We start from the raw sequence: 25,480 nt of genomic DNA, 5'->3' as shown, positions 1-25,480 counted from the left end.
CCTACCTTGTTTGTCACTGAGTTTCTTCTCGACTATTGCGCCAGATGGCAGGCTTAATATACAGGGTGTTTCAAAAATATACGGCCTAATTATAGGGTTTGGTTCCTCACATACAGAGAAGGAAAAAGTATATATGAACATGGGTCTGGAAATGCGATTTTTCTTGGCCTCCACGATCACCTGATCTAAATCTGCTTTGGCGTACGCTATACCTGTGGAGGATGAAGCGACACTTCATGGCAGAATTTTAAGGTCCTTCCAAAGAGTACGCACAACACCGGGTATATTCGAGTGTGTTCTTGACTGCATGAGACGTCGAGCATAAGCCTTTAGTACGGCAGAACGTGGGTATTTTGAATACAGCTTGTATGGTAATGGCCGGAGTATATGCTACATGAAAGATAGCCCACAACACCTGGTGTTCTGTACGAAGAAAGAATCTAATATCTAGAAAATTACGCGTTTCCAGACCCATGATTATGTAGACATTTTGCCTTCTCTATATTTGAGGAATCCAACCCTGAAATTATGCCATGTATTTTTGAAACACCCTGTATATTGACCACAAGTGTTACCGACTAGTTCAACAGATGGCATGCACGGAGCAGGGCTGTAGTTTGGAGATTTTTACTTCAAACCTAAACACATTAAAATGCAGGAAATGAATTACATTTTCCACCGGTCCATGAACTGCGCTTAAAATGTTTCATACATCTTCCCTGACTTTTGCGACAGTACATTGTTAGTAACATTGAACGCCTCTATAGCTATTACCGGCGGTGTTAGCGATTCCAAATTAGTGTCACTTTCAAATTTCGCGCTTGCAATTTTGGACTGCTAAGTTTTCTGGTTTCAAGGCTTAAGGATTGTTCCACGTACGGATAAGGTTAGTCGGAGATTGATAATTCGAATCACAACAGTACAGTTGGGTTTTGAAATACGATAACGTCACACAGAATTTCTGTCATGTTATATGGTGGGTACACATTTCTGACCGGTACAGTAGAATTTAATTACCGTTTATGGAAAATTAATTTTGGGCAAGGGAGGATTATTAATAGGCCTAGAATTTTTAGGCAGTAATAGGTTAGAATGGAAAGTAATTTGGTTAAGTGTCGTCCAGACCACTACTTATTCTCAACAAAAGAGACATGCGGCCCGGAATAGTGGGTGACCACAAGGATTCGGAAAACAATCTCACTTTTTTAAATAACTGAAATTTAATAGAAATCATTCTTATCTAATAACAATAATATAAATTGTGGTTTAATATTGTAAAGGAGTCTTTCAAAATATTTAATGAATGATGTTGTACAGTTTGGGGAAAATAAAACTCGCTCGAAACATATTTATAAGACTGAGGCGGAATTTAGCTTCTTAATGAACAGAAAATGCTGAAAACCGTGATTTCGATGCACTAATCGGTTGCTGTCACATTTCTCCAAGTGCCCGTCTCCCGAGTACGTCGCTGTGTCATTACCTGTGAGTGAGTGAGAGGAGGAGACTTGTTTAGTGACCAGTTGAATGCAACACACACTGGTGCTCACGATAAAACAGCGCATGTTCGTTGTCGAGTGTTATGCGAAGCACGATTCGTATGGAAAACCTGTGCGGAATTGTTTGTGTTTAACACTGGAAGTGTTTGGTAAAAACCTACAGCAAAGACTACAATGCAACACTTGGGGGCAATATGGCGTGGAACGGGCTCTGTAGCGAATAAAAACCGTAATTATCAGATAAGAGTTCGAACAGCAGGAAACATTGCTGGTGTGAAGGAAAGCCTGGAAGTCCGACGAAATCTCAACGCCTCTTATCTGTGCAAGTGGCACTTAGGAGATCATCATGTCAAGGCATTATCAAAAAGGACCTGCATCTGTGTCCTTACAAATTTACTGTTGTGGATGATTTGAAGTGTCCAGACGAACCTCCGTGTGTTGAGTTCTGCCGGCGGTTTCTGACTGAATTGGAGTGGAGTCAGGACTTTTGGAACCTCAGTTTTTCATTTCTTCAAATGAGGCCAATTCCGGCATCTTCTGTGATGAGGGTCAATCCCGCGTCAGACCTATTGTAAATATTTTACGCGCCAGTTTTAGTTTGCCCTCCCTGTGTATCTGTCAGCGAGACAGGAACTCGTGCCCTTGAACGAAATTCCCCTGGGTCCGAAGAAGGATAGTGTTATGTGTGGTGTGTGAGTTACGGGAATGTTGGTGACAGCACAAACACCCAGCCCCCGAGCCACTGAAATTAACCAATGCAGGTCAAAATCCCCGACATGGCCGGGAATCGAACCCGGAACCCTCTGAACCGAAGGCCAGTACGCTGACCATACAGCCAACGAGTCGGACAGGCAGCCGATGAACGTATACTATTCAGCTACAGTTGCGTTGTCTCGTTACGTCACAGGCCTTGAAGGTTGGGCAAAGTTCTCCCAGGCACTCTCGGTCATAACGGCGATACCAGAGTTTGAAATGGAGGCAGAAAATACGGATAGAAAGAGGGCAGAAATCCACGTCATTTTTAATTTACGTTGTTAGAAATAAGTTCATTGCTGCTTATGTGTTCTGACAGGATACAATAAAGAGTTAGGCCAAAATCTTCAAATATTTTCTTAATTTACGTAATGAATTAATAAATTACAATTTTACTATTATACACTGACTGACAGAGCAAATGCAACACCAAGAAGGAGTGGTCAGAACTTTATGCCAATTGCAGGGTAGACTGACGTCACTGAGGTATGCTCATGATGTGAAATGCGCCGCTGTGCTGCGCACGTAGCGAACGATAAATGGGACACGGCGTTGGCCCACTTCGTACCGTGATTTCTTAGCCGACAGTCATTGTAGAACGTGTTGTCGTGTGCCACAGGACACGTGTATAGCTAAGAATGCCAGGCCGCCGTCAACGGAGGCATTTCCAGCAGACAGACGACTTTACGAGGGGTATGGTGATCGGGCTGAGAAGGGCAGGTTGGTCGCTTCGTCAAATCGCAGCCGATACCCATAGGGATGTGTCCACGGTGCAGCGCCTGTGGAGAAGATGGTTGGCGCAGGGACATGTGACACGTGCGAGGTGTCCAGGCGCAGCCCGAGTGACGTCAGCACGCGAGGATCGGCGCATCCGCCGCCAAGCGGTGGCAGCCCCGCACGTCACGTCAACCGCCTTTCTTCAGCATGTGCAAGACACCCTGGCTGTTCCAATATCGACCAGAACAATTTCCCGTCGATTGGTTGAAGGAGGCCTGCACTCCCGGCGTCCGCTCAGAAGACTACCATTGACTCCACAGCATAGACGTGCACGCCTGGCATGGTGCCGGGCTAGAGCGACTTGGATGAGGGAATGGCGGAACGTCGTGTTCTCCGATGAGTCACGCTTCTGTTCTGTCAGTGATAGTCACCGCAGACGAGTGTGGCGTCGGCATGGACAAAGGTCAAATCCGGCAGTAACTGTGGAGTGCCCTACCGCTAGACAACGCGGCATCATGGTTTGGGGCGCTATTGCGTATGATTCCACGTCACCTCTAGTGCGTATTCAAGGCACGTTAAATGCCCACCGCTACGTGCAGCATGTGCTGCGGCCGGTGGCACTCCCGTACCTTCAGGGGCTGCCCAATGCTCTGTTTCAGCAGGATAATGCCCGTCCACACACTGCTCGCATCTCCCAACAGGCTCTACGAGGTGTACAGATGCTTCCGTCGCCAGCGTACTCTCCGGATCTCTCACCAATCGAACACGTGTGGGATCTCATTGGACGCCGTTTGCAAACTCTGCCCCAGCCTCTTACGGACGACCAACTGTGGCAAATGGTTGACAGAGAATGGAGAACCATCCCTCAGGACACCATCCGCACTCTTATTGACTCTGTACCTCGACGTGTTTCTGCGTGCATCGCGCTCGCGGTGGTCCTACATCCTACTGAGTCGATGCCGTGCGCATTGTGTAACCTGCATATCGGTTTGAAATAAACATCAATTATTCGTCCGTGCCGTCTCTGTTTTTTCCCTAACTTTCATCCCTTTCGAACCACTCCTTCTTGGTGTTGCATTTGCTCTGTCAGTCAGTGTATTTTCAGAGGTGCTTTAGAAATATTATTTTCTAATATGATTCGGAGTCAAGGTGAATAAGCCGAGGTTTGTGGTTGCTTACCAACAATCCAATTATGCTTACCGGTAATAAAACCAGGTACCAGTGGCGTATGCTGGTATCAAAACGTGGGCTACCACTAGACTTAGGCTACCCCTTTTCGATAGTTGGTTTAGGGAACATCAAGCCTTAAGCATTTTGAGCTGCATCCAACAGCCAATGGAGCTGCCCACTGTGTTGTCAAGGCTGCTTCACAAGCTACTGCCCTGGTCTCTGCCAGCGTCAATACTCAACACCTGATCAATCGAGTTGGTAGCCTAAGGTTTAGCAAATTGAAGTCCAGCTTTGAGGCTAAATGGATAGAATGCTTGCCTTTGGTCCGACGGCCCCGGTTCAATTTTCAGAATCAACCCCCTCATACTGTTAATTCCCCTGGCTTGGGAACTGGGTGTTTATGACGTCTTCGCCATTCACTTTATCCTTATTAGGTCACCACCAAGCCTATGTAGATGCCATGCACTATTATTATTATTATTATTATTATTATTATTATTATTATTATTATTATTATTATTATTATCATCATCATCATCATAATCGTTAAATAACAATGTTGAATTTTACAGCGGTCGTACCCATCGTTCAATGGTTAATTATCTTCCTCGGAAGATCAGTGGTGGTGTCCGACCCATGATCACGGGTTCGATTCCAACCAACAAAAGAGAACACTAAACCTGAAAGATTGCGTTTCATTTTAGCAGATCTACCAATAAAAAGAAAACTATATTACTCCTATAACAGCAGCCCTGCAGTGTCTTCCTACAAGGATGTAGAATTAACGGGAGTGAAGAAGACAGAAGGATGAGGTGAGTAGCACATGGTGATAGTTAGCAGTGGCGATCTGACGGACCGAAGCCTAGCACATCTATCCTCCGCCGGTCCCCGCGCCTGTAGGCAGACAGCAGCAAGCCTCGTGAGGCGAGTCGATGGGAAGGGGCGAGAGTCTGGGCTGCAATATCAGTCTCCGAAGCCTTGTTCTCAGAAATACGTGCGACGTGTTTTCTCATTGCTTGCAAAGTTTGCAAATGGAACAATGTGTCAGATGCTTACAACATAATGTGCTTTAGATTTCCTTCGCTCGCATTTCAGGTTTGGACTTCACTGATAGCCTTGGTAGCCCTCAGTATACGCCACTGCCAGTTACGTTATTTATTTCAAGACATACTGTACATTCTTATTCTTCTTCTTCTTCTTGCGTTACGGCCTCTGTAGGACCACGGACAGCTCCTTCATGGATTGCATTTTCTTCTTCTCCTCCCAGAACCTCTTCATCCTTTCTCTTCTTCTCTCCCGCTCTTCTTCCGAGATATTCAGTATCCTCTTCTCTTGTCTACTCCACTGGTGACTCTCAAACCTTTTCCTGTATCCATCCCTATCATTGATCTCTGGCATATTAGTCGGTATGTACTTGCTTCTCCAATTTTCCTTTTCTTCCACCTTGATCCCCAATTCCGACCAATCTTTCCGGAGTTTAACTACTCACTTGGTTCCTGTCTTTCCTCGTGTCCTCGCTGTTGTTTCCCATACTCTTTTTGTCATTCTATCCATATTCATCCTGATTATATGTCCCGCAAACCTTGCTCTTTTCAGTCTGATTTCTTCTGAGATTGTCCTCATGTTCCGGTATAGTTCTTCCCTGGGTCTCCACATCCATCTCTCACCTCCTCTCTTAGGGCCTAGTATTTTCCTCAATATTTTTCTCTCCTCTTTCTCTAGTTGTTCCGCACCATTTCTTCCTAGGGCTATTGTCTCAGCAGCATATAATACAGCATTTCTCACCGTTGCCTTGTAATGTCTAATCTTTGCGTCTGTAGATATATTCTTTTTATTGTATATATCTCTGGTCATACAGAAGGCTGATCGCATCTTCTTTATCCTCTCTGTTATTCCCTCATTACTCCTATTCCTTCCTGTTACAAATTCTCCTAGGTACTTGAATTTGTCCACCTTTTGCACGGTGCCTTCCGGTGTTGTCCAATCCTCAGTGATATTCAATGTCTTTGTCTTGTTGTAGGCGATCCTCAGTCCTACCCTTCCGGCTATATTGCTTAAGTTGTTGAGTTGTGTCTTTGCATCTTCTTCTGTCTCACTTACTATAGCTATGTCGTCCGCAAAGGCTAGACAATCTACTTGGGCCCTATTGTCCTTTTTGTCCCCAACATGCGTCTTTGGTATTCCCATTGTCTCATTCATTGTTCTCCACTGCCTGATGACTTCATCCAGAGCTATGTTGAACAACATTGGTGATAATCCATCTCCTTGTTTGACACCAGTGTTGATATCAAATTCTACATTTGTTTGCTAGACGCATTTACATTGTTGTACTTTAATTGTAGATGAAACTTCTTGCCATTTAGAGGCTAACTATTATCGTCGGACGCCTGATAATTTTTCAATACTATTTTCAGAAATTCATTTATGAATAGAAACAGCCACAGAACACTACAACACTGTGCAAAATCAAGCAGAAAAGTTGATGAATTATGGAAATATATTACGTTTTGCTGAATGAATAAGAGAAATTTTTACTTTTTGAAATGGAAATACTGTCATTCTCATCCAAAGATATTGTATATTGTAACTTGTTCGCTTAAACTGTGTATCTTTGTAAATTGTAACACAAAATGTATAACGTGTCAGTTTTTATGGGTGTATAAATATAATAATTTAAAATTGACTATTTATATCGAGCTCAGTATAGATCAAATTGCAATATCTTGAAAAGGGCGTTTCCTTGCGATTATAGCGGTTTATTGTAAATACTGTACCCCAATCAACATTTCGCCGAGTAGTGGAGGAGAGTTTCATATTCACACTTCCCTGCAAAGTGAGTTCGCTCTCTCGCTTCACTGTGACGTATGCTTGCTACGTAAGCTGCCCGCAATGACGTCACGCCAGCTCGGCCGCACTGGGCTAGCCTCAGCGAGCACCTTTGCTCTAACATTTATGCAAACCCCAAAGCATAACCGTTGTGCAAGGTAGACTATACTCGTTACTCACCTCAGTAACTTCACATTCTAACCTATTACTGCCTATGTCCATTTATTAAATTAGAGCCCACGTGCAAGTGACTTACTGGTTCGCCCTGCCGGTGGTCCTGGAGCCGTGTGCTGGTGCTGCGCCGCGTGGTGAGCGCTGGCGCGACGCTCGTCTTCGGAAGACAGGCCACTGGACGTGGCAGACACTGGAGATTCCATGGATCGCAGGTGGGCCGGTAGCGACCTGCGACGAAAAGATCTGGCACAAATAATTTGCAAGGACCATCCTAAAGTACAGAAATTCAATTGACCAAAACTGCACTCCATGAGAATGACATGTCATGCAAGAATTTTGAGCTTGAATGGAGTTTTTAAAAGTGGAAAAAAATCATAATCTGAAGATCAAGTTCCAGTTCAAGAGGACAAATATGAGAAAATATTCATTTATTGGAAGAGGAATCAGGGGTCGGAGTAATTTACCAGAGATATTCGGTCATTTTGTAACCTCTTCGAACGAAACCTTTGATTGGGAGTCTGCCCTAGGGCGACAGCCCTAAGTGCAGATCAGTGGTGCGGGGAGTATAAATCGGAAGACATGGCCAAGACATGGACCAATTCCCCCTTTTATAGCCCGAGTCCATTATTTCTTTTATGTAAAGACTAGATGTAAGTCTCCATTTTCTTTCCACAATCCAAATGGGAAGTTCACTCCATCAATTCTTCAAGCAATCATTTTGTTTTTCCGAATAATGAAATAATGGCAATGCGGTCGAAGACAGTAGCTGGCTTTACTCATTGTTTCTCTCAAAGCTAATTATTATAATTGTTAGATTCCAACTTATTGAATAATGAATGTTCCAATTGTATGCCGAATAGATGGCATCTGGGGGATGTGTTTATTCGTCTTGCGAATAAATGTTATATACGAGGGCTGTGAATAAAGTAGTAGCAACATTGTTAGTACGCAATATGTAATTAACAAGTACATTACGTTCCTCCAATGTAGTCACCCGCAAAGTCTATTACCTTTCGTCAAATGTCCGGAAGCCGTTGGGGACCGTTGGTAAGGCGTTCTCTGTTGATGAAAGCAAAGAAGCGCACTACTGCGCAGAGTACAGATACTACGTCAGAAAATCGGCGGCCTCGGAGAGGTTCCTTAAACTTCGTAAACAAGTCGAAGTCACAAGGAGTCATGTCCGGTGAGTGCGGAGGGTGTTCCAAGAGCTTGGCATTGTTTGCGTGCGTTGTCATGCAACACGATAGGGCGATCGTTTCGTAATAAATGTGGAGGTTTACGCTGCATAGCCGGACGCAGATCTCGCTCCAGAAATCGGCAATAGCAGTCACAGTTGACGGTTTGTCCCTCAGGCACAGCTTGCGTAAGAATAACACCCTAGTAGTCGTATGCCACAATCAGCATAAATTTCTGTGAGTGACGCCATTTATTCGACTGACCAGCTAATTCATGTTCGTGCCCATCAGTGGAGATAATACGCTGCAGGAATGATTGTCCTTCGTTGTTCAGGTGGATGGCATCCGTGCATACCGATGCCATTTCTGTACGTCGGTGAGTTAATGTGGAACCCAACGGGGGGGCAGTTTTCCTCATGTTAAGAGAGTATGTGCCACACCGTTTGATGACTGAGATCCACCTCTACGGCTAATTCCCGAAGAGTTCACTCACGATGTCATTCAGATCGTGAGGAACCTGTGCGGTGCAAATCCGCATCCGTCCCGCGCGAAACGCCTTGACCCACCGTGCAACCGTCCTGTATGGCAATGCAGGCTTCACGTAATCCTAGATAACATTCTGGTGCATTTTTGCCACGGGTAACCTCGATTTTAATCCACGAGCGCTGATCACCACTCTTCACTCTCGACACTCTTCACTTCAACGCCACTCAACAATAACACTCCCAACTGAATGCCCGTCAAATGCACTCTACATTTTGAAAAACACCGCCACCTGACCACTCCCGTATCGTATTTTCGCATGCCCGATCTCCTGCGAGTGTCTGGTCTACGTTATTACTTTATATACAGCCTTCGTACATTATGACTGCTAAATGATATGGGCACAGTCTTGGAGAAGGAGCACAGGATGGGAATATGTCATGAAAAACAAAAGTAATGGATTGTGGTCGAATGATGTCAGATAATGCGAGAAATATTAGTTTTTTAAAATAATTTGCTTTACGTCGCACCAACACAGATAGGTCTCATGGTGACGATGGGATAGGAAAAGTTCAGTAGTTGGAAGGAAGTGAACGTGGCCTTAATTAGGATATTGCCCCAGTATTTTTCCGGTCTACCGACAGTGGGGTTCGGACCTATCATCTCCCGAATGCATGCTCATAACTTCGTGATCCAAGCCGTGCATCCACTTACTCGGTAAGATAAATATTAGCTTAGGAAATAAAATCTTGAAGGAAGTAGATGGATTTTGTTATTTGGAAGAATGGCATTTGGATAAAAGAGCCACGGGCACTTTGACTAATCACAGAAACAATTTAAAAAACGATTAAAATTCTACGGACACCAACACAGAATGGATAAAAACAGCCTAACAGAGACACTTCTAAACCATTCATTTTCAAAGAAACCTAAACGAAATTACACAGGATGGACAAGAGAATGGAGAAAGGAACTCAGTGAACAAATGAAGAAATATTGAGAATGACAATATAATAATATCCTGAGGTGGAAAATTATGTAGCAGTTTTCGTGGAATTTAAGAAAGCATAAGTCTCCTGGAGAAAGCAAGTCTCGTATGAGAAGGGACGCAGCTCATGACGAACAGCAAAGAAACCACCCGACAGTCTGAAGTTGAAAGAAGGAAGCATCGGGAGACGAAATAGCTTCACGTACTTGGGAGATAGAATACAAGGGAACGGGTCAGAAAAAAGATGGAATTCGGGAGAAGGTAAGAATAATGGAACTAGTCTATCACTTCACGAAGAAAATGCTATGTTATGGTGCTAAATTAAGACATCTAGAAGACACAGCCATGAAACTGGAATATCAGTACACAGAGCGAACACTGGACATGTTTGAAAAGTCGAACTGTAAGCCATTGGAAATAGAAAAAGAAAGATATTAGGAAAGATGAACATTGGGAAGAGGAGACTCTGACCTAACAAGGAAATGTACCAGAAGACAGAAGTAGTGATTGAACTGTTGAGGACACTTGTTGAGGATGGATAGGAACCGGCAGACAAAACAAATCTTTTGAATTATTTAGACTGCGGAAATGGTTTCTGGAAGTGAGAGTTGACTTGGTCAATATTTAAGTGAAAGAAGAAGATATATCAGATATGTTTAGAGAACGAGTAAAGGAGTTCAGAGGTTTCCAAGACAGAGGGTGGGAGCCAGTAAAGAAGAATGGAAAGATACTGGAAGAATGTGAACATAGACACAGCAAAACATAAAGACTGTGAAGGATTCTCCACAGATGGCCTAAACGAAGAAAATAATATTCATGATATACATAGGAAATGATGAAACTAACCTGGAGGTAGGGCTGAGCGCTGGGCTGAAGAGCGAAGTCGCGGAGTACGGAGGAGGTCCTGAGCTCGATCCTCCGGTCAGGAGAGGTTCAAGAGGTGATACCCACATGTCCTCGAGCGGTATGCGACCTCTGGACTCCACCAGACCTGGCGTTGACTGGCTGCGTCCCATGGCGGCTGGAACATGCAAACAAACAGATTGTGGACATACCCCTCCTCCCTCACAAGGGACCATCATCAGATCTGGATATATTCAGGGACGTCATGAGAAAATTAGCCTAAATATTTGACGTCGTACTGTACGATATTCTGATCCGAAAAGAGGGATAAATGAAGTTTTGTGTTGCTAATTGTGAAGATAGCAGAAGATAGTGGTAAATACTTTTATGAATTTTTCTATTTCTTCAGGGGTTACACAGGGTACTGTAATGGGGCCAAGTTTGTTGATATTTTACCTGCGATTTACGGAACTGTATTTTCTCTAATTAAGCAGTATTGAAAACTGAGTTTTCTACACAAATTTCCACTTGTGCATTTTAATTTCATTAGATACACTTAGGGTTATACTGCCCGAAGGCAGGTCCGAACCTCCGCAGAGGTGTTCCTGAGCCGGAGTTTACGTGCGGTAGGGTGGCCAGTTCCTTTCCTCTCCTCCATTCCCTTACCCCCCACCAACAGCGCGTGGCAACCCATCCAAATCCTGACCACGCCCAATGTTGCTTAACTTCGGAGATCTCACGGGATCCGGTGTTTCAACACGGTTAAGGCCGTTGGCAGATACACCTAATGATTCGGAAAACATTAGTTATATGATTAGGAAAATTTAAAAGAAAACCTCTAAGACTATTTACTTCATCCGCTACGCATTGACCAATCCAATTTACAGTTCGGGTCAGTTTCAAAGAATCAGTATCATCGAAATAAGATTATCACAACTGATACGCAAATCTTTGGAAATTATCGAAGGTGATTCACAATTCTTTTCGATTTTTAACCTAATGGGTAATTTTTACAAGGCAGTGAATAAATCAAGATGACAGTTACAAAGAGATTGCGGAAGCCACGTTATCACATTGGTATGCAATAAATTCAACTAAATAATATTATATAAAGAACCTATGTGATTTTCATTTTCTTGATATTATTTAGTAAACAATAAACTCGTGGTTTCGTCCTATTCAAGTAATTTCCCTTGAGCTCCTGAAATTATCGACAAGATGAAACGCACTCGTTATAATCCCTTGATAATTGTGTACAGTGTTTGCTTTCCAATGGAGATGATTCCTTGGTCTCTGTAAGCAAGAATCTAATCTTTTCCACTATCACTAATGCAATGGGCTAACAATCCTTTGTTATCTTTCTCACCAAAACAACCACATCTAAACCAATGGAGACAGGTTTGTCGAAATTTAAAGTTTTAAACCACTTAAGGATCTTATTATTTGGAATTGTTATAACTTAACGTGCATCATTTAAAAACATATTCCTTGTAGAATTTTACATCGTTTAACTCAACATATCATAGTACAAATTATAATAGATTGGGACATAGACTAAACTCGAGTTAGGAAATTTGTATGACCAACTATGTGATGGGAAATGTTAAAATAGGACATTTATGCAACATAGGACAATTTTCTGTACTTTATTAGGAAAATAACACACTCTATCACTCAGCAGATACATTACAACACACTGCATTTTTATTATTAGAGAAACAGTTTATAGACACAACCCTACAGTTATGTAGGGTGAGTTGCATATATTTTAGGGGTTTTGACAGTTCAAATCGCTAATATTTATGCAAATCTCACTGCAGAACCATTGTGCGGGTATAAAACACTTGCGCCTTGGTAAAATACATTTTTATTCTAACCTATTATTGCGTAAAAATCCTTTGACTATTTATGATTTAAATAAACATAGGTCGCCATAAACCTTCTCCACTGAGTGAGTAATTAGTCGAATCAAAATTACGTTTTACACTTGTTCTGTTTTTGTTAGTTTTTAAACTTCAACTTACTAGACTGCCATTAATTTGGTAAGAAAGGATTGGTGATTTTGTTTTTATGATTTCCCTCTTCGAACATTTTCAATAATAGAAATCATCGTCTTAAGTTCATAATTTTAGAAAATTTAACCGGAGTGTCATAGATGGAATAATACCCACGGTTGGAAAACCTGTTTCTAGATAGCTGTACAGTGATGTTTCGAATCCTTGAGCACAAGCAAGTTCTTATATGTCATCGTGAAGCTCTTGAATTTATCCAAAGACGAACAATTACTTCCCTAGTCTTCTCTAGTCATCTGCTGGTATATAATTTTCAGTTCCTTCAAGTAATGTGCTGACTTTCGGAGTAAGGAAAATAAAATGTCACCTTTAACAATTTTTCTTTTCTTGCAATGGGAGGTATGCAATCTTTCAGGAGAAGAATCCAAAAAGGCCGACGTCACACAAGACATACAGAGAGAGAGAATGTGGGAGAGTCTTATTGTTACTCTGATCGGTATTCTCAGGAGGAAGATGGGAAACAATACTTAATAGAGAAAGAAGAAAATGGATCATTACGTTATGTTGTATGGAAAATGAAAGCAATCTGCTATTGTAAGAGATGTTCCGGAAAGTCCTTCTTGCACTCTGTGGAAATTTTGAGACCGACCACAGCAGAACGATTCTCAAAAGTAACCGTGTATATATACCATATGTGCATATGTAATTAGCTTATGATTCAGGTCACTTTAATCATTTATCTGTGTTAAAGACCAACAAATTTGAAACTAAATTCCGTTTTTCTGGATAGTTTTGATCAGCATAATAATGTAATAAAGCTGCATTATGCACTAATTTTTGATAATTCCTTCTTTCTGGTATTCTTCATATTTCCCAGTGTACTCATTCATGTTTTAAGTTTCCTTGTTTCTGCATTGTCTTTTGCTTTGTATTACTGTGTGATTTCTTAGTGAATTTTTCATTTATTATCAACTGTAAATGGTATCATATATAATGTTAATTGTGTTCCATTTTGTTTTTTTCATTTTAAATTTTGTTTTTGTTAAACTTTAACTCAATGTACAGATTGTTACTGAACGTCAAGAAGGTACTTAATTGGGTGTAAAACCTGTGTACTTTCAAATAAATAAATAAATAAATAAATAAATAAATAAATAAATAAATAAATAAATAAATAAATAAATAAATAAATAAATAAATAAATAAATAAATAAATAAATAAATAAATAAATAAATAAATAAATAAATAAATAAATAAATAAATAAATAAATAAATAAATAAATAAATAAATAAATAAATAAATAAATAAATAAATAAATAAATAAATAAATAAATAAATAAATCAAGTGTATTTCTATTTTATGTCACCTGAAGGAATATGCAAGTGTTTTATTAAATTTAAAATATGCTAATTTTTAGCACATCTTGGGAAAACATGACCGTCCTGAACATTCCTTTAATTATTTGTCTGACGTAGAAACGTTTAAGCTGATGGAGACTTCAACAAGGAACTTGCCCTTAGAATGACACACATTAAGTTACAATCTCACTATATAATGTATTTCTTGATATAAGTAGGAGACTCTGAATGGATCTCTGGATTGAGATGTAGAGGGATTAACGTGACAGAGGGTATAAAATTGGGATGCGAATACGATGCTACATAATGTGAGAATTATTGTGAAGGATAATATAATATGCATCAGTTTGAGTCAATATTTCACACCTGTATATTACAAGAGGAATCTGGATGTATCTACGTAATAAAGTATATTTGTTAAAGTAATTGTTATTTGTATTATAGTGTTTTAGTCTTACAGTTGATCATGTGAGAGCATTTGAACTAAGAACCGGCCGCACGCGCGAGAGAGAGCGGCAAAACTCAGCGGAGGTGATCCAACCTTACAACAGTATCATGAGCAGAAGTTTGTTACTTATGAGAACAGATGCAGGTTTCAACTCTAACAATTTTGTAGCCTTTCGCGTAGAACTACAAAAAATTCGTAATTACTAAGAAGTGTTTCTTACGTTGAACACTTACGCGGCCTGAATTTCTTGTATACAGGTTGTTGTACATCCAAGAACTTCTGCACTCGAGAATCTTTCCCGAGATCATGTTTGATCTTGATGGGTTGACCGAGTTATCATATAAAAATCATATTTAGGAATTTATAGGTTAGAATGCAAACTTTCTGAAACTGTTTTTTATTCTTCTTCTTCCTGATACGTTTCTGCTTATGCAGGTAGTTCACAGAGCCTCTTCCAATTTTCTGTGTTTCCCACATTCTATCGCTCATCACTGTCTGCCACTGTACTCCTCTCCGATTTACGTCATCCTCCGCTTGATCCCTCCATCTTATTCGTGGTATTCCAATTGGTCTTCTTCCAGGTTTTGTCCATTCCAGAGCTCTTCTTGGTAATCTTTCTTGTCCCATTCTTTTGACGTGGCCGAACCATTTCAGACTATTTCTCTCCATAGTTTCTTTGAGGGAGTTGATCTGTAGCATGTATCACATGGTTTCATTTATTATCTTGTCCCTCCTTGTTTTACCCAAGATCCCTCTCTGTCACTTGTAATCTACTCAGATCTTTCTTGACCAAGTCCAACATTCTGATCCATAGGTCAACATTGGCAAATTATTATATCACGATTTATATATCACGATTTTTGCTTTCCAATTTCCAATTATGTCTGATACACAGTAATAAAATTTTGAGCAATTTCCTATCCTCTCCGAAATTTTTCCTTGATGTTTCTTTTCCCAGGTAGCTTACTTCCTAGGTATTTAAAACCATCTACTTCTTTAAGAGTTTTTACATTACACCTAACATATTTCATTTTTCTTTTCTCTACTGATTTTCATTACCTCACTTATCGTTAAACATATTTCCATGCCTGCTTCTTCAGTTGCCCCCTACCAGGTATTTAGTTGTTCGTCCAATTTTTGTTCATTTTCTTCCCATATCGTTACATCATCTGTATATGCTATGACTTTCATATTATTTGCTGTTGACCATTGGCGAACTTTCCTCATAATGTTGTCCATCACTAGCGATAGCCCGGATAACAATTGTGCTATGAGATTTGCATTAACATTAGGAGCCCAGCCTGTTAGAACCCCTAGAAGTAATGTTACTGTCGCTACATTAAGGAAGAGCAAGGTAGACGATACTTCTTACTACCAAAATTAGTTTGCATTCTAACCTATTACTGACTAAACAGCCAGACTGTACTCGTAAACAAACACACTTCGTGCAGTAGCAAGCATTTACTGACCTACACCTCTTGTGCATCGAACTCGGCAGACGGCTGTCGTGTCTCTGATAGAAAAAAAACACGGCGCGGCTTGTTGTTATTTCAAATGCTGCCACAGTATGTGATTTTAAAATCCTTTTTTTTTAAAAATTCATAATATTTATTACAACTGTATTAATTCAACTTTTGTATTTTAAATATTGTCTCAAGTGTTTTCAATTAAATTTTATAAATTCGTAATGTTCTTCTTTGCATTTGTTCTTGAATTTAATCTTCATAATTATTAGGTTTTTGTTACAACTGTAACATTGAGTTATTATTACCTGGTCTTCATGGTAATACAGTTGCTGTAATGTGAACATCCAGATTCCCCTTAATTACAGGTATCAGTAGAATTAATGTCTCACTTTTAGCTAATCTTAAGTTCATTAATTAGCATTTTTATTGTTAGTAGTATCGTTATTGATTTTAGAAAGCTAAGGCAGCGGTTTGCTATTGGAGATGATATCTAAATGCAAAGCGATACTCTCTGTTTGGAATTGAGTCAAAAGGAACTCACCGACGGCGTATTTCATGAGAGGCCGTCTAGTCAGACCGCCACGCCATCTGGCCCCCGCCCAAACACCGTCAATATCTATAAACATGATCAAGTTTTTACTATTTCCTCCACAATGTGCAAACGAATACCTTATTTTAGGCATACATGCACAAAATTAACATTATTTTCTTAAAAATAAAATCCCGTTTTCTTTCAAAAATGTATCTCAAGGGTGTACGAGGTGTGTTCAAAAAGAAACAGAAGTTTTGAAATAGCGCGCCAACCGGCAGAGGGAGCCCGCTGCGGCTAATCAGCGCACATAGTGGTAGGTTTAGACATAAAACTGTCATTGCTCTGCGTATTGGTCTGGCCATTAGTGAGCACGTGCACAAGCAGTTCGTTGGGTTAGTGCCAAAGGGATCATGAAACAGCTTTAAGAACAATGCTTGTGTGTGAGAGTGTGAACGTTTGCTACAAACCTGGCAGAACGTTTACGGAGGCATTTCAATCAAATTATGAGTGACAAACTTGAGCTGTGTCGTGTCAATGCAAAATTCGCGTCCGTTCGCTGACTGACGGAGAAACAGACCCGTGTTTAAGTCGGCCAGGACCTGCTTGCCCCTGTCAGGGACAATGAAAACCTGAAAAAACCATAACAGGCGATGAGAGGTGGTTTTACAGCTATGATATTGAAACCAAAACATAGAGGAGATTCAGGACGATGCGACAAGACACCTGCGCGCCATCCCAGAAACTGCGTTCCAGGAGGCTTTCCAAAAAATGGAATAAACTATGGGAACGGTATACTGGCGGTAGAGGGGAATACTTTGAGGGGAACAGTGCTTAAAATGTTCTACAAATAAACGATAAAGATGTTATAGCAGAAGTTCGGTTTCGTTTTGAACACCCTTCGTACTGAAATAAAGGATTCAGTTTTTATTGATGGAGGCAGTATACAACAAAATAAAAATCCTACACACATGTGTCTTGAAATTAAACTTTTCTCATAATGAGTAAATATACATTGAAAACTAACTTTTGGGCTTTCGCTGTGTCAAGTGAGCAAGGTGAAATTCTTAACGTTTCGCACATAACTTTTCTCCGCATCCTCAGGAGAACATCTCCTCCGTTTCTTCCCTCCCTGTTTCCCCAATGAATGTATCTGAATACGGTTTGATCACTATAATTGTTTTCTCTAGTATCCGGGGCAGTCAAATGAAAGCCGAACACGCACCATATCACATATTCCGCGTGAAAAGTGGCAACACTGTTGTTGCGTGTCGATACTGCCATCGCTGTGGTAGGAGAACTGAAGAGTAACAACTCCCAGGTACATGCAGTTGTTGGGTTATGTCTTCGTTGGTGCGCGGACTGGTCTAGTGTGTTTTTCCGGCTGTAGAAATGGAGGCAAACAGGGAAGGGTGATTCGTTTTCTGGTGGCGCAGCGCTATGAAGACACTTTGCAGAAGCTGCGACGCACCATAAATTCAAAACGCTCTGGAGTGGTGTCGGACTGAGTCATCCTGTTACCTGGTAATGTTCGCCCTCACACTTCCAATCTTCCAATTCAGCGATTTGGTTGGGAAACACTTCAACATCCTCCGTACATTCCGGATGTATCACCTTGTGATATTCACATTTTTGGCGACCTGAAGAAAGGCATTCGAGGACGTCAGTTTCATTCGGACGAGGAAATGCAGAAGTTGTTGTGGTTGTGGATCCGTCAGCGACTTACCTCTTTCTATAAAATTGGAATTGATCATCTCGTCTCCCAGTGGGATAATATATATTAACGCTTTTGATAGTTACTTTTGAATAAAACCATTTCATGGCCACGTTGTAGCGGGTATTCGGTTTTCTTTTGCCTGCCCCTTATAATACTATATGTTCTTCTCACTATATTTTGTTAAAATTTGCTTTAATCACAGGTCTTATGGCAACGATGACATAGGACAGGGCTAGAAGTGGGAAGAAATCGGCCATGGCCCAGCTTTGGCCTGTTGTGAAAACGGGAAACCGCGGAAAACCATCTTTAGCTCTGCTGACAGTGGGGTTCGAACCCACTATCTTCCGAATACAAGCTAACAGCTACTTGACCCAAATCCCACAGACAATTGCTCGGATTTCTATCTACTTACCCGTCGTCTTGATTCAAACACAAATTATGATATGCTGGGTAATACTGGAATCAAACAGCTCCAGTCTGTTTTCTCAATTGTTTCTTCTGAAAGAGCTGCTCTCTCAGTGATGGAAACGTATGTTCATTTCTCAGTTTTAAGAATCATATTTGCTGGGCTTTCATTTCACGTTTTGATGCGAACTACCAACTTTCTAAATACTGGAACCTATCTTCCGAACACTCGGTGTAATAAAGAGATTATGCCTGCTCTGAAAAAAATCAATGATGAAAGTTAAGCGCATTACCATATTTCAGTTATTTTCAGCTTTGAGGATGCCCTCAAAGGTAAAACGAAATGTTGGTTGTGTTTCGTGGCTACACTCAGTTTATTTTCTCAAAAATCATGTTTATTGTCGTGAATAGTATAGAGATACCACAAACCACTTAACAATTTGATTGCAGTTGGAAGTAGATTTACTTAATCGACGGACTGTAACATCACGTTTAGCGTCTTAGAGTTTGTGAATTATTTTAGTTTTTCATTTGAATAAGATCGAAATTGATTTCGGAATTGAATATGACATTTCTTTTCGATATTTAAGAATTAAAAACAAACTTTCTCTTACATGTTTTTTACATTGCAGGTAGATCCTTTGAAGTAAGAACCAGCAGCGTGCTGTTTTCCCTATCGGCGACACGACTGCCACCTATCGAGTTCAACGAACGGGAGGTGCGTGCACAACCAGCCTGGTCTTGGATGCAAGGCAAGCTTGTTAGTGAGTGAATCCCTATTGAAAGACAAATTTATGAGTTGTGAGCAGTTCTGTTTTGCGTATTAGATCAGAAAGTGTATAACGGCTCAGTATATCTTCCCCTTCAACTCTGTTACAAAGTGTATCAGGTGTCAGTATTGCTTCCCCTTCAACTCTGTCAGAAACTGCATCACGGCTCAGTATATCTTCCCCTTCTACTCTATCACAAAGTGTATCACGGCTCAGTATATGTTCCCCTTGTACTCTGTCACCAAGTGTATCACGGCTCAGTATATCATCCCCTTCAACTCTGTCACAAAGTGTAACACGGCTCAGTATATATTCCCCTTCAACTCTGCCACAAAGTGTATCACGGCTCAGTATATCTTCCCCTTCTACTCTGTCACAGAGTGTATCACGGCTCAGTATATCTTCCCCTTGAACTCTGTCACGAAGTGTATCACGGCTCAATATATCTTCCCCTTTAACTCTGCCACAAAGGGTATCATGGCTCAGTATATCTTCCCCTTGAACTCTGTCACAAAGTGTATCACGGCTCAGTATATCTTCCCCTTCAACTCTGTCACAAAGTGTATCACGGCTCAGTATATCTTCCCCTTCAACTCTGTGACAAACTAATGAAAGTGCAACTTTTCAATTTACGAGGAGAGCTGAAACATATTGCGATTGTTCATGGAAGCCCATTTGTATACTGGATGAAAATGAGATCACAACACCGAGAATGACTTGTGTTAGAAAAACGAAATTCTGGATGCGTGCTTGCACATCTGAAAAATGAGACCTATTCATATTTGTGCGCTATTCGACGAAGAGCGGTCCTAGTAGGGCCACCATAACCTTGCAAAGTTAGTTTGCTTTAAACACGTGTTTCACGCTTCGTGAGCGTTAGTTATCGTTCGGTGTTGAGATTGTGACATAAGTGTGAGTCAAAAATGCCTTTAAGGAGACGAAGAAGGCAGTATCGGCAGCTTACTGAATTTGAACGGCATCGTGTAATATGGCTTCAAGAAGGTGGATATTCTTTCCGAATAATTGCCTAATTTGCATTTTTCTAAACTAATGTCTTATTGTTGTTTCAGGGATGTATACACAGTGCATCGACGTTGGCCACAATTGTCATGGGGAGGCACTACCTCAAGAAGGACGGGTCCGGCTGCAGTTGGGGCTCCACGCAGAAGGTAGACCGTCGTATTTATCACATGGCAGCAGCAGTCATTAGAGCTTCAGTTGGCACCGGAGCGTTCATGCCACTAACTCCGAATCACTGCCATCTGTGACTTAAGTTGTGTCAAACTAGAGCTCATTGGAGTATGGAATGGAGATTTGTTGTATTCTCAGATGAGAGTCGTTTCTGTCTTCGAGGTAGTAAGACGGAGGTCAGGTGAGCGCTTGGGACCAAGGTGTCTGTTGCGTCGGCACACTGGAAATGCACTGGGAGTTGTGGTCTGGGACGCGGTTTCCTCTGACACCAGGAGCACTCTCGTCGTTTTACAAAGAACCTTGACAGCTGATTTGTACGTCAGACGGGTTATTTTAACCGGTTGTTCTGAAATTCATTCTCATTGTTCAAGATGAATTTTCCAACTGGATAACACTCGTTCTAATACCACTGCTGTCCCTCAACGTGCTATACAGAATGTCGACCAATTGCCTTGGCCTGCGAGATCACCAGACCTTTCGCTCATTGAGGACGTATGGGACGACAGATTCAGCGTCATCCAATACCAGCTTTAACTGTTGCTGATTTTAGTGACAAAGTGCAACAGGCTTAGAACTCCATCTCACGAAATTACATAGGCACTTTTATTACACAATATATTCACGTTTGCAGGCTTGAATTCAAAATCTTGGCGGCTGCAGCGAGTATTAATTGTCAGATGTCTTCTCGCGCATACTTTCAACCTGTGACCTGGAAACTTTAATGAATTAAATAAGCTCACCGGGAAAAAAAATTAGTCATCCCTGAAGAAATCATTACAAGCATCATTTAATATCTTATAAGTCAGCCTTTGGTCTTAATAACCACCTGGGTTCAGTAAGGAAGTGATTATACAATGTTGCACAGGTAGGTCGTATCCAGGTTAAGCCACTCGCTGAGGATTTGATTGCACAATTCCACCAAATTGAGGGGATGCTGATGTTGTTATTTTACTCTCTGTTCCAACGTGCCCACCGATGGGGTTCATCAAGTCAGGTGATTTTACAGGCCAGTCGAGATGTAATAGGGTGGGTGAGTGTTCATAAAACCAGTCATGATATACCTCCAGCCCGATGAAATTTGCTCTTCTCATCTTGAAGAATCGGGGTGTCAGTAGCGTACTCATCATACAGAAGGTTTGAGTAAACATTCTGGTTCATGTTGGTGGTCACCTTGTTGAGCGGGGCCAATCCATGATACGAGAAACACTTTGGAAACATCATAGGCTCACCTCCGGCTTGAACCTGACCTTGCACATATCCAGGATGAAATGCTTCATTCGGCCTTCGGTGCACTCGATGACGTGCATCATTGGAATGCAGGCAAAAACGTGATTCGTCAGACCACATTACGTTCCACCAGCCTGCTACGTTGGATGATTTCTAGCCCATTGAATACGCGCAGTTTTATGTGCCCATGTGAGCAATGGCATTGCATGCATTTCACGTCGCAGTGTTCTCTCGCTAAGAGTTGGGATGGATTTGATTGCAGCAATTCCTGTCGGGTTTGGAAGAGATTTTGATTCGCTAAACGGGAACCGTGTCTCTAGTCCCTCTCATCAGAATCTTTTACCGTGTTTCGTGCCCACGTGTAGAACACCACTGCTTGTAGAACAGTCCGCTACGAGACACCAACAAGTTCAGCAACTTCACGCACCGTATGGCCATGGACACGGCCAAACGCTATTGCCCCGTTTTGTGCATCCATGTTGACGTACACTGTCCGCTTGAAACATCAATACCTGACTGATCGCTACTGCCTTATGCTCAACTAGAGACAGTGAGCGTGAGGTGGAGCACGGGATTCGCTCGCTGCGCCATCCGTACAAGATTACGATCCATCTGTGCGTGTGCACCAGCGTGATTCACTTTTCGCCCCGTGAGCTTATGTTACCTAGCAATTTGGTTCGCCTAAATTGCATTCCTTGGTGAATCTGTTTCAGAATCTCATTTCGTAACTATGGTAAGTTAAATACTTGTTACAATAGTTCATGGTTCTTTTGTACGATTGCATCACGGCCACTGGACTGTGCCAACAATTCAACGACTGTTACGCTTGACGATAGGAAAAAACACCACGCAACTGGTTCTTAATTCAAATACTCTCACTGTATGCGCAAAGAAATGAAAAGTGCGAAAATATTCTGTATGTTATAGTCCTTTTTATATCTGGAAAAGAATCACATATTGAAGTACGGTGCCGTAAAGGAAAAATTAAAACAAATTTTCTTCATCCTACCATGTTTTAACCCTATATAGGGAACAAGGGTGGGGCCCTTTGAAAAATATGAAACTTGGCTATTATTAATATTGTTTCGTTTTCAGATGTAAGATATGAACAAAAATATTTCACTCCTCAAATCGTGGATTTGTGGGGTGGTAAATTATTATACCACTGCCCATTCCTGTCAACCATATACCTCAAATGGTCAGTAGCAAGGACGTACCAGGGGGGGGGGGGAGAGGTTAGTGAGGTTCAAACCCCCTCCGAAAGAAAAATGGACTCGACAAATTTAAACAGCCTACAGCAAATTAGGAATAATATAAAAATAAGTATTTGCAAAATAAAGAAGTGAATTTAGCTTATACAATCTGTGCCGAATTTAAATGTTTTTCTATGAATATAGTTAGCAAATTTACTGAAAATATAAATGGAAATTTTAATTTTGGTGAGATACACGGTTTGTTTATTTTTTATGTTCTTAATACACTCTTCACCATACAAATAGGATTCAATGAACACACAAATATGTTCGTGTTATCGAACCGCTATAAGATTTAAAAATCAAACCTGTAAACAGTTTTAACACTTACAGTGAAATATATTGTTACCTCCATTCTTAAACAAATCTTTGCGTCGCACTGTACGCACGTGTTAAAGCATGTTCTGACCGCCAGACCGCTATGAATTATTTATCTTTCTACTTCACCCGTTGAGTTGTAAAAGGCAATGCTCTAAAACTCAAACTTTTCTTTCTGTAAAATCTATTTGAAAGTAATAAAATATTTGTTCCTATAGCTTTTGTTTCCGGACCCCTCCGAAAAATATCCTGGGCACGGCCTTGGGCAGTGATATCATAATTTACCACCTCAAAGTAAAACAAATTTTACAAGCATTTAGGGCTAGACTTGCCGTAAACTTTATTTTAGTACTATTTACAAACGAAAGTAATACAAAAACGACTGTATCAGGTTTACTGTACAATACAAACTTAGGAAATTGCAGAATACAGAACTGCACTACTTCTGGTGAAAAGGCTTGAAACACAGGGCAACATTACATGTTTTGCAAATAATATTGCTCCGTTTTTGATGAGGTAGCCGCTGTCAAGATACCGTCTATCTAGTAATACGGCGGCAAACTAATGAAATACACTCTAATGGTAAAATAGTCTACCACTGCCCATTGCGAACGCCCGCTTTGTTGCGGTTAGTGCATGTATATATAGGCAGCCGTGTAATTCATAGACGCTTCATACGATACACGAGCTATAATTAGCATAACAATCGAGATTTAGTAAAGACGATGTTACTTATAACTAAAGATCGGATTTTCATGCGGTAATAGGTTAGACTGCAAACTAATTTGGTTAGTAGGAAATGCCGGCCACCCGCTCTTCCACGATGTAGAAAGAGTAACATAAATTATGGGGTTCTGAAGGGCCGTACCCCTTTTATGCAATCTCCATAGCATAATCGTTGTGAAGGTAGACTATACTTGCTTCTCGTTTCAGTAAGTTAGCATTCTAACCTATTAGTGCATTAAATTCCGGGCTCTACTTATAACACATGATGAACATTTCGGGGCCGTCATCCATCAACAATATCTATAGTCGAGGGACAATGTTATGCGGAGCACTGTGCAACACATCCGTAGATATAATGTCGTTTAGCATCCCTAATGAGTTCGGACGATCGCGGTAGACTTACGACGTCATGTAACCCCACAACCAATTATCACACGGATTGAGGTTGGGCGATCGGGGAGGCCAAGCAAAACGGAAGTGCCGGCTCGGAAAACGATGTGCGCAAGAGATCTATCACACGTGTAGCAATATGGGTGGAGCACTGTCCTGAATAAAAGTCGTACCTTGGTTGTTAGTGTCATTGAAACCCCATGTCGTGTCAAGCACGTGGGGCCACTTGTACCTGACATGTTGCTGTCCAGCGCCATCTATTGATCATTTTGTGCACTTTATCTTGATGTCAAGAAAACCCCGTATCATGCCATTCAAATCACTAGCGGTGATTGGGAATTAGAAGTAGGGGGCAAAATAAATTTAGTGACAACAAAAAGTAGCTTGGTTTGTGGAATATAGACAGCGGGTGGGGTGGGGGTTATATGCATCAAACTGGGAAAAAAGAAAAAGTACAAAGTGGTAAATGAATTTCGACAGAGAGGTAAAGGTTGACGGTTTACCAACTTAAGTGCGGTAATAAGATACTGTTCACTAAAACTTTTACTAAAGGAACAATATTACATATGCATTACAATTAAGTAGACGTACGGCGTGATAATACAATTAAACATCATTTAGTAATAGACTGCACTCTAAAGAGACTTGCAGACTGAAGAGTGTGCACAGCAATGGGGAGAATCATTCCTTTGTGTCCATGACCTTGGCAACAAATTATACCCCTGCTACCCTTCCTCACAGCACATGCAAGGTCTCCACTACTTGCGGCTGTGGCGCTATACAAGTCGGTTGGCCGCGACGAACAACATTTTGAGCGTATTTCCGCTAATAATTTTGTTAGTTAATGAAAAGAAGGGAAATAATTAGCTGATAAGACAATGAGGTGTGTACAAATTGTTTTTTTAATAATTCATATCATCCCTAGTTTCAGACAACAAAAATGGAATAAAAATGGAATATTTTCTCTACAAAGTGGGCGGGGGGCTACTGCCAAACATGTGTGTCAATTATTACCTCTTTACCTCCAATATCCCGTGAATTA

The 25,480-nt window shown here is 41.1% G+C and overlaps 1 protein-coding gene across 1 annotated transcript in view; it reads right to left on the bottom strand.

The window, feature by feature from the left end:
* LOC136885746 (cyclic nucleotide-gated cation channel) overlaps nucleotides 1-25,480 on the bottom strand; it is a 651,252-nt gene that overhangs the window by 25,686 nt on the left and 600,086 nt on the right. The window contains exons 10-12 of the mRNA XM_068230217.1: nucleotides 16,454-16,528; nucleotides 10,629-10,803; nucleotides 7,219-7,364 (exon numbers count right to left, since the gene is read on the bottom strand). Of these exons, the coding sequence (XP_068086318.1) occupies nucleotides 7,219-7,364; nucleotides 10,629-10,803; nucleotides 16,454-16,528 (396 nt within the window). The remainder of the gene's footprint in view (nucleotides 1-7,218; nucleotides 7,365-10,628; nucleotides 10,804-16,453; nucleotides 16,529-25,480) is intronic.

The sequence above is a fragment of the Anabrus simplex genome, chromosome 14, assembly GCF_040414725.1.
Source record: "Anabrus simplex isolate iqAnaSimp1 chromosome 14, ASM4041472v1, whole genome shotgun sequence".
Taxonomy (NCBI): Eukaryota; Metazoa; Arthropoda; class Insecta; order Orthoptera; family Tettigoniidae; genus Anabrus; species Anabrus simplex.
Note: the sequence above shows the minus strand (reverse complement) of the source record. Positions and strands in the feature narration are given on the sequence as shown.